This window comes from Macadamia integrifolia, chromosome 10, assembly GCF_013358625.1.
Source record: "Macadamia integrifolia cultivar HAES 741 chromosome 10, SCU_Mint_v3, whole genome shotgun sequence".
Classification (NCBI taxonomy): domain Eukaryota; kingdom Viridiplantae; phylum Streptophyta; class Magnoliopsida; order Proteales; family Proteaceae; genus Macadamia; species Macadamia integrifolia.
In genome coordinates, this window is record NC_056566.1 from 26,026,228 (window position 1) to 26,036,676 (window position 10,449).

General features: G+C 38.2%; 1 protein-coding gene across 1 annotated transcript in view; it reads left to right on the top strand.

Moving 5' to 3' along the window:
* Positions 1-358: 358 nt before the first annotated feature.
* LOC122091877 (peroxisomal fatty acid beta-oxidation multifunctional protein MFP2) overlaps positions 359-10,449 on the top strand; it is an 11,019-nt gene continuing 928 nt past the window's right edge. Inside the window, exons 1-16 of the mRNA XM_042662102.1 lie at positions 359-605; positions 2,206-2,277; positions 2,369-2,434; positions 2,526-2,588; positions 2,691-2,758; positions 2,853-2,934; positions 3,910-3,965; positions 4,127-4,429; positions 4,510-4,596; positions 6,619-6,793; positions 6,894-7,015; positions 7,128-7,291; positions 7,525-7,779; positions 7,896-8,017; positions 8,134-8,255; positions 10,244-10,392. Coding sequence (XP_042518036.1) covers positions 503-605; positions 2,206-2,277; positions 2,369-2,434; positions 2,526-2,588; positions 2,691-2,758; positions 2,853-2,934; positions 3,910-3,965; positions 4,127-4,429; positions 4,510-4,596; positions 6,619-6,793; positions 6,894-7,015; positions 7,128-7,291; positions 7,525-7,779; positions 7,896-8,017; positions 8,134-8,255; positions 10,244-10,392 — 2,009 coding nt within the window. The 5' untranslated portion in view covers positions 359-502. The remainder of the gene's footprint in view (positions 606-2,205; positions 2,278-2,368; positions 2,435-2,525; positions 2,589-2,690; positions 2,759-2,852; positions 2,935-3,909; positions 3,966-4,126; positions 4,430-4,509; positions 4,597-6,618; positions 6,794-6,893; positions 7,016-7,127; positions 7,292-7,524; positions 7,780-7,895; positions 8,018-8,133; positions 8,256-10,243; positions 10,393-10,449) is intronic.

Sequence of the window (10,449 nt, forward strand, 5' to 3'; positions counted from 1 at the left end):
AAAACTCAACCAACACCCTTATTGTTATCACCCATAGATGGATTAATCATTTATAGACAACCTAATTATGGAAATAGATCATAAAGATCGGCATATTTTCAGAAAGATTAACAGTATGATTAACTCCCTAATCTGGAAAACAATGTCTTGTACGTCCACTACATCTGGCTTATTTTCACTCCTTAATTTTCTGATATTTGAAATTTATATGCCGTCCATTTTTTTCACGTTTAAATAAATAATTAAATTCATTTCTTTTATAAAATAAAAAGAAAAAGAAAAAATTTAGTGTCAACACCGTCATACGTCACCCGTGCAAATGGCTTACGAATTCTGACTTCCTCATTTATCGTTTCCTTAGCATCAGATTAGATCACACCATCTCGCCCTTCACTGCAATTGTGATTCCCAACCTTTTCAAGTTTCGTAAGTAACACTTCTCGTCGTCGCCTGAGTGAGAAAGAGAGGAGCAGATAGATCACAAAGAGAGTTAGAAGGAAATATGGACGGCAAAACCAAAGGAAGAACAGTTATGGAGGTCGGAGCTGATGGGGTGGCGGTGATCACCCTCATCAACCCTCCCGTCAACTCCCTTTCCTTTGACGGTACTGTTCTATGCTCTTCATATTTCTTTCTCCTGAATATTTACTTGTTCTTGCTTCGTTTCATGGATTTGTTCTTCATTCTACTCAAATAGTTTCTAATTACAGATACGTATCCTGGTTTGGCTTGATTTTTAATATGAAGGATCTTCCGTTACTTGCAATTTTAAAGAGATCAACGTCTTAATGTTACTTGCGCCACATTTTAACTCCGCCGTTCCCGATTTCGTTTTGATATATTTTTCATTTCGTCCCGTTAGCCGACATTTCAGCTTCTTTTACTCTTATTAAATGGTGTTTCTGTTCAAGGGCCAGTACTTTGTCCCTTCTATCGGATATGTCCACCCTAGATTTAATATGGATTGAAATAATCACAAGAAGAAGGTAATTCGAAGCCAAAAGTAGGACAGCTCCCACGGAGGAACAAAATTACAAGGATATTTGTGTACAGGGGAGTCAAAATCTCTAGTTTCCTACCCAGGATTTGCAGAATATTGTTGTTTTTCTGCTGCTGCAAGGATGCAATTAGCCAATCAATTTTATGCCAGAGCACATCTTCACAAGCAAGAAGCTCGCCATAGGCTGTTTCATATTTGAGAAGGAAATCGATATGTTTCTGAACCGATAAACAGATTCTGAAATTTTAATTAAGCTCCCGTTGAATCATATGGTGGGGCTTCACATCTACTCACGGTGAATAATACTGGACAAACTATTAATTACTTACTGATCTCTATTACTACCATTTGAACTCTATACCAGGTTACTAGTTACCACGTGGGTCAGGGGATTGGTTTCGTTTCAAGATGGCAATCGGTTGATGTCCTGCTGAAAAGATACACAATCATCAATCTGTAGGAAAAGAAACTTCCACACCTTTGGTTTATGTAAAACACTGAAGGATGACTTATCGATTTTCCATCATAAAAAAGAAGAAAAAGAAAAGGGTTGTTCCGCTGGATCAATTTTACACAACATAAAATTTAGACATGGCCCTTAATAGAGTGGAATGACCGAACAGTTTTCTTTTCGCTGGGATAAGGGCTAACACGATCCATATGGGTTGGAAAAGCTATAATTTCTGGCCACATTGTACTGATTTAGATTTAGATCAAATTGAGAGTTTCCTCATTTTCATCAGTTGGCAACTTGGCTAGAATAGTGCTAGATTTGTTATTCACTTATGGATAATAGATGGACGCATGCAGAATGCTGCAAGTCTGGAAGGGATTATTGGCTACTGAGAGTCAGCTAAGCAAAAGGAACTAATCCTTCTAGCCTTGAAACATGTAATCATGGTGTACGTCTTGCAATAGCTGACTGCAATTTTCTGCATTAACTCTTAGAAATAACTGTTCTATTACAGTTGATTGGTCAAGGTTAAGTCCCTTCTACATGCTCATAATTTTCTTAACTGATCATCGGTGGCTAAACAGGACTGTGTAATAATTTATGCCTGTGGTAAACTAATTGCACAAAACCGCATATTTGAATTATGCAATGGTTATATGTCTCTGCAATCTATCAATTATCTCTGCCATTGGCTTCTTACTTCTTTTTCCTGAAGTACAACACAATATGACCTTCATTTTACTTTTTCCAGTATTACTCAGCCTGAAAGAGAATTTTGAGCAAGCACTGCGAAGAGATGATGTGAAAGCAATTGTTATCACTGGTAATCTCGAGAATTAATGATAATCATTTCTTTGAAGGATATGAGATGATTGACTGAAGTATGAAGCTAATGCATTGAGTAACTTTTGCAGGTTCCGGGGGGAAGTTTTCAGGTGGTTTTGATATTGCAGCTTTTTCTGGAATTCAGAGCGGAAAGAGTATGATACTTTTTTCCTTTGTTATGCTTTATATCTTTGTAATGTAATTGTGGGTTTTCTTTCTGAGATGAGAATTCTTTGCATTTTATAGTGGAGCAGGAGCACACAAAGCCTGGTTTTGTATCGATAGAAATAGTCACTGACACTTTGGAAGGTACCACATAATCATGACTTTTACTTCTCTTTCCTCCTCATATATGGCTTTTCAATGTTGGAATGGATTTGTGTTTGTCGTTTCAATGGTTGTTGCTTTCAGGTGCTAAAAAACCTTCAGTGGCTGCTATTGATGGCCTAGCACTTGGTGGTGGATTAGAGGTTGCAATGGTATGTGCTACTATTTTTTTATACAAAAGCTGCTATGATGATTAAAATATGGGTTTGATATTTTCCGTTCTTCCTGATTATTGTTATTTTTCAGGGTTGCCATGCTCGTATAGCTACTTCTACTGCACAGCTAGGGTTACCTGAACTTCAACTTGGAATCATTCCAGGATTTGGAGGTATGTTTTATGTGTATTCTATATTATAGCAGCATTTTGTAAGGTGTTGGGAGGTATACACCTGTACACCCTGACTGTGCCTGATTGTGAGGAGCTAGAAGAAGGAGAGGGGTTAAGAATTTAACACTGATGATATGAAGCATGCAATTTTTGTGAGAGGCATGACAAAAAAAGCATTCACCTAAAGTGAGTCGCATGCTATTGTCACACCTTTGTTGGTGTTGTATCTCACCCCTCTGTTATGGACACACATTACAATTTGGTTACGATGGATGATAGTGGTGTTCATGAAAGTGTGGGCCTCATGTTTGTACCCTCATTATTCATGTTCCAGTGTTTCACTTTCCCGACTCATTGTAGCGACATGTTTAATCATTTTAGACTTTAGACTAGGGTCAATGTAGATCCCAGTCATGTTTGGATAATAGTAATGTCAGCAGAACGAGTCTTCCATGGATGGAAGAATGATACTTTCTTCCTGATCGGCAGCCAAACTATTCTGGGTTTGTTGTGGATAGTATGGACTGTGGGGAGAAGTTAGAATTGTCTATACATGGATGCCACCCCACCCGATGATCAACCAAATTTACTGATGGAGAAGTAACATTTTGGCATAAACTAATACAATTTCATATTAATGCTGGTGAATCCTGCATGTCTCCTATCACTGTCCTCTTATGTGGGTGAGGGACAACAATTACTGTTGGAGGGTCCAACCCAAAACCTTAAGCATCTCAACAATTACATATTACTTAAAGTTCTTCAACGTCTGTCTTTTTCTCTTTCTTCTTTCCTTTCCTCCACCCCCCCCCCCCCGAGTTGAGGGTATCCTTGATTTTCTGCTACGGAGTTTTTTAAATTCCTGTATGGCCTTGGGGCAACTATGCATGTAGGATTTCTGATTTCCCCTTATTGTCATCTATAAACCTTACTCTCATAAAGAATTAATGATCTCACTTTCGCCATCTGTTTCAGGAACACAAAGGCTACCACGTCTTGTAGGTCTTACAAAGTCACTTGAAATGATTCTGGTATATGTCATGCTTTTCTTCATTTTCATATTCCATAGTAATAAATTAACTTTGTTAAACCTCCCGCAAGTAACATTTTCACCTTATTCATTCAATCTTGTCAGCTAAGATTCCTTTTTGTGTGTGTGTGTGTGTGTGTGTGTGGGTGCGTCTCCAAACAGATGTCAAAGCCAGTTAAAGGGGATGAAGCTCATGCCTCAGGCCTTGTTGATGCCATAGTGCCAGCAAATGAGTTGGTAAACACTGCTCGTAGTTGGGCCCTGGATATCGTGGAGCGCAGAAGACCATGGATTGCTAGCCTTTACAAGACTAGCAAGTTAGAGCCCCTTGGGGAGGCTAGGGAGATACTCAAGTTTGCAAGAGCCCAGACCCGAAAACAAGCTCCCAATCTCGAACATCCTATAGTTTGCATCGATGTCATTGAAGAGGGTATCGTTTCTGGCCCCCGTGCTGGACTTTGGAAGGTACATAGATCTTTGCTTCTGTTTTATTTCAAAAGTTCAGCTATTATGTGACTGTATTATTTTATTTCCGGTATTCGCAGGAGGCAGAAGCTTTTCAGGGACTCGTTCAGTCTGATACTTGCAAGAGCCTGGTTCACATCTTTTTTTCTATGCGTGGAACCGTAAAGGTTTGAACAAACAATTCTTATTGAATTTATTTATGTTTTTCTTTTAATTTTTATTGTTTAGAGAAATAATGTTAAAGAATTGTATATGTTTTCTTCATTGAATTTATTTATTTTTATTTTTTAGTGAAATAATTGTATTTGCCTTTTGTAATAAAGCCTAGTTCACTAAGAGGTTTCTCTCCCCGCCCCTTCTAAATTTTTTTAATCCAGAATGGCCTAAGGCCCATGGGCATCAGATTTGGTCAATCTTTACTCTCTCTCTCTCTCTCCCTCTATAATAATTTTAGGCAAGAAATGTAAAAAGTATGAGTTGGAAAACAATAGACATGATGTGTATGAAAATATTTCTTGTTATTTGTGAATGTAACATAAATAAAGATATGTATGATGATGTGGTGACTAATGTAAGAACTATGGGGAGTCAAGGCAGTGAATTCCCAATTCCAATTGGGTTACATCAAGCATTAACTTTAAGCCCTTATCTGTTTGCGCGTAACATGGATGAATTAACTAGAGACATCCAACATGAGGTTCCTTGGTGTTTGCTTTCTGTTGATGATATTGCTTTGGTGGATGAGACAAAAGCAGGGATTAACACCAAATTGATGCTATGGAGATCAATTTTAGAATCAAAGGTTTTAAGATTAGTATAACGAAGACGGAGTATATGGTGTTCTGCTGTTCAACTTTAGTTACATGAGGACGGATAATGAAGCGATGAAAATTGATGAGAGGGATGTTCCACAAAGTGATTAGTTTTGGTATATGGGCTCAATCATAAATAAAGAAAGTGATATAGAGGTGATGTTTCGCAAAGAATGATGAAGTTGATAGGTGTATCTAGAGTGTTGTGTGATCGTTGTATTCCTTTAAAACTTAAAGGAGGATTTTATTGGACAGTCTTGTGTTTGGTTATGATATATGGTGCAGAATGTTGGGTAGTTAAGAAACATCTGTAGATAAACTCAGTGTAGTGGAGATGAGGATGTTGAGATGGATGAGTGGTAAAGCAAGAAAGGATAAAGTAAGAAATGATTACGTTAGAGTTGGTTTGGGTGTTGCTCCGATACGTGATAAGTTATAAGAAAGTCATTTGAGGTGGTGTGGCTATGTTTAACGGAAACCTTTGGATGCTTCAGTATGGAGGAGTGATTTGATTCAGATTGAAAGAACTAAAAGATTTCGGGTCCGATCTAAAATGACCTTAGGGGAAGTGGTGAGGAAAGACATGCATAGCTTAGGCCTTGTATCAATTATGACATCGAATAGAGCTGATTGAAGGGCTAGGATCCATTTAGTCGACCCCATTTAGTTGGGATAAGGCCGAGTTGTTGTTATAGTGAATGTAACATATAAGTACATATGGGTATCCATCTCCTTCAAGGAGTTTGATGCACTATAAAAGGAGATTCTTTGTTCTAGATTGCATTTATATGTGGTGTGTCGCTTTGCTCACTGTTGTTCTATATGTATTGGATGATTACTTGTTTACACTGTTCCACTCCAGTGCTAATGAAGCTAGGCACCAAGACCATAAAACTGTTATTGGAGTTTTTATTTTCTGCTGTCATTCCGAGATCTCTTTTCAATTCTGATCGTCATGATCTTTACATGATTTTTGGTTCATTTTGACCAAAATAGAGGTACGCCATCTTTTATTATTTAAAAAATGGGGCCCCAACTTGAAAATTGAAAGGTTGGCTGGTTATTGTTTGAATTGTGTCGATTAAGATTGAATGATTAAAGAATAACTTTCCTACATTTTAGCTGGAATCCCAGCATAGTATATTCATGGTCACAAACGTAACTCATAATCCTGGTGAGTAGTGAGTATCATTGGATTTCAAAGTCATATTTCAGTCAAAATCCGTGTTTTAATTCGAGGTTACTACCTGTGATGATGCTGAAGTTCTTAAATTTGATGTTTTCTCTTATCCTGAACTTCACTCCCTTTCCAACCGAATCCTTGAAATGTAAACCAGGAGTATACAAGTAACACATCCTCGTTTTAACGTGGAACAGGTTCCTGGGGTCACAGATCGCGGTTTGGTTCCCAGGAAAATAAATAAAGTTGCAATTCTCGGCGGAGGATTAATGGGTTCTGGAATTGCGACAGCATTGATACTTAGTAATTACCCTGTGATTCTGAAAGAAGTAAATGAGAAGTTCCTAGAGGCTGGGATTGGTAGAGTCAAAGGTGTGGCATGAATCTTGTATCAAATTGTTTGTTACTTACCCTTCTTATTTTTTCAGTAAGGAAAAGCTCATTATGTATCATTGTTATTGCATGATTTCAGCCAATCTGCAGAGTCGCGTGAAAAAAGGGAAAATGACTCAAGAAAAGTTTGAAAAGACCCTGTCCCTTCTCAAGGGTGTTCTTGACTTTGAAAGCTTCAGGGATGTGGACATGGTTATAGAGGTTAGTCTAGAACAATGTTGATTGATTTATTTTTTCAGTTTTTATGGTATTTGGATTTTATTATATTTGCTTTTGACAAGTCTTTCTAATTCCTTTTCTATGCATGAAACAGGCAGTTATTGAGAATATCTCATTAAAACAACAAATTTTTTCCGATCTTGAAAAATACTGCCCTCCCCATTGTATACTCGCTAGTAATACCTCCACCATTGACTTGAACTTGATTGGTGAGAAGACCAAGTCCCAAGATAGGATCATTGGCGCCCATTTCTTTAGGTAATTTCTGAAACTGTGCCTTATTGGTTTCTTGAGGAATGCCCTGATGTACATTGAAAATAACCCCTGAATTGGAGGAGCTTATCCTGTACAGCTGTGCATCCCAGTGGGGCATGACCTCCAAGCGGAAGAAAAGTTTATGGGGCTAGCACACTCCCCTGTGCTTTCTTATCTTCTTCTTTTCTTCCCTCTTTCCAATTTAATTCGATAATTGATTTAATCTTCTGGTGCAGTCCAGCTCATGTCATGCCACTCTTGGAAATAGTCCGTACACAGAAGACATCTCCCCAAGTAATTGTTGACTTACTAGATGTTGGGAAGAGAATAAAGAAAACTCCAGTTGTGGTGGGAAACTGCACTGGTTTTGCAGTCAATAGGATGTTCTTTCCTTATACTCAAGCAGCTTTGTTACTTGTTGAGCATGGTTCAGATTTATACCAAATTGATCGGGCCATTACTAAATTTGGGATGCCCATGGGTCCCTTCAGGTATTTATGGTTCACATTCTTGGTTGTTGATTGGAAGATGTTCATTTTCCTTTGGGAAATGGGCCATTGCTTCATTGACTAGCGTGGATGTTTGCTTTATAAACTAATTTTTGCAGGTTGGTTGATCTGGTGGGTTTTGGTGTTGCAATTGCGACGGGTACCCAGTTTGTTGAGAACTTTCCAGAGAGATCATATAAATCTTTGCTGATTCCTCTCATGCAAGAAGATAAAAGATTAGGTACAAATGATTTTCAGTGCATAGTTGAGGATATAGACTAACCCTTGCACTATACTCGAGAATTGTCTTCATAGCATTTTACTTAGTATTTTCATCTGTCGTGGCACTTGTTTCAGGTGAAAATACTCGTAAGGGTTTCTACGTCTATGACAATAAGCGCAAAGCTACCCCAGACCCTGAGATAAAAAAGTATATTGAGAAAGCAAGGAGCATTTCTGGAGTAACTGTTGATCCCAAGGTCTCTCTCTCTCTCTCTGTCTCTGTGTGTGTGTGTGTGTGTGTGTGTGAGAGAGAGAGAGAGAGAGAGAGAGAGAGAGAGAGAGAGAGAGAGAGAGAGTATTTGTCCGTGTGATATAGATTTGAGGAAGAAAAGATTTTAGTGCAGTGCGAATCCCAAACCAGTGAAATCCAATGGGAGATCAACTCACAACAGGATCACTGGAAAAAAGGACAAAACCAGATTTGAAAAGAAAACTAATAACAGTATATTGGGTCTGATTTGGCCAATAATCAAGTTGAAGGGTTTAATTTTAGTGGAAAAGAGTTCTGCAAAGTGATCAAAATCTGATGGTCAGATTCGCACTTATGGCGTAATCCTACTTGGAGAAGGATAGCTCATCAACTACAAAATTTATGAACAGAATGGAAGTTCAAACCAGTGATCAATTAAGGCTCTAAAAGTTGAATAAACAGTAATAGAAGTAGGAACAGAACAGCCACACATATTCAGAATGCTGAAGATTTAACAAATCCTGGTTGAAGTAAGAAACTAGAATTTAATGGGGAAGATGAGATTTTGTGTGTTTTTCAGACTGAAACTAAAATAGAAAAGAGATTAAAGATATGATTAGGATCACCACCTGATATGCATGGCTGGAATCACTGCTAGTACCCCAACCTTGGAATCACCACCAAGGATTCTTGGAAAACATTCATACACATCAAGTCTATTAATGTCTGTTGATTCAAGTGTTAGGACCTGCCAAATTATCTATGTATCCATGGAAAACATTCCTGGTTTTGTGGTATGACCTGTCTGAGAAGATGGCAACTGATTGGGTGGATTGATAATTCGCTGGACAGATATAGTATGAATTTGGATTTATTTTGTAATTTTCTGCTGGATAAGATGACTACCTCATTGATTTTGGTCATGCAATGAGGACTGTCCAAATAGGATAATTATATGAAATACTGTGATATTTAGGATTCTGGGTTTAGAATCATGGCGTTTCCCCCCCCCCCTCCTCTGGACATAAATTCCTCATCTCAGGTCAAAATGTACTACTATTACTCCTCTGGTTTACTGTTGAAATGATTTGAGCTATGTGCAGATCAAAACAGTGAAGTTTTAACCATTATCAGTCCTTAATGCTGTTCTGGTGTAATATATGAAAATTTTGTCTCAGGTCACATCTTCTGGTCTTGGTTCTGCAACACAAATTATTATGGTGAATGTGGTTTCTGGTTTTTTTATTATGCTGTTTTGACTTGCACCCTCCAACCCCCATCTGCTTCCTTGATTCGATCTTTTTAGAAAAACTGTTCAGTTAGGAGTTCACAGGTGTTTAATTAAAACAGGGTAGGATTTTGTTCTGTAATGCATCATCACAAGATTTCTAGAAATGGGTCAGCAATGCTGTTTGATACTTATTTTTTGGGGAATGAAGGTTGTTTGACACTAAAAAGCAGACAAAAGTAACATGATCAATAAAAAATTGGTGAATTCTATTCATTATGCTTCTTGTTGGATTGGTTTATTTAGGTATTTAAAGGTTTACTTTGTCAATCCGGCTGCTCTCATGACATCTTATTACTTCCTGTAAATCCATGCCTCCTTACCATGGTTTGAGGAATCGGATTGGGTGGGATCGGAATCGGCCTTGACTGACCCAATTCTTGGCTGGTACCGTATCAGTGGATCGGTATGGATAAAATATGGTCATACTAGTGCACAAGGCTCTCGCTGGGGTATTTCTGTCAGATCCTAGCCGATCCGGATTGGTATCGGCCTTGACCGATCCTATTCCCGATACCAAGTTCTCAAACCATGCTCCCTACTATACAGGACCTTCTTCTTCTTTTTCCTTTTTAGTTTTCTTAAATAGAACTGGGGGAAGGGGATATGATTTGAATTTGACCAAATTTGGTTTGGATGTGTGAAATTGCTATCATATTAACTTCAATTTAACAATATTTATTTATTTATTTTTAACTCGGACACAGCTAACGAAGTTGTCGGATAAGGACATTGTGGAGATGAGTTTTTTCCCTGTTGTGAATGAAGCCTGCCGTGTCCTTGATGAAGGAATTGCAGTCAAGGCGTCAGACCTAGACATTGCAGGTGTTATGGGTATGGGATTTCCGCCGTACAGGTTTGTGACTTATTTCTATTAAAGTCTAGTCTACTGCTTCCCCCAACAACCCCCCCC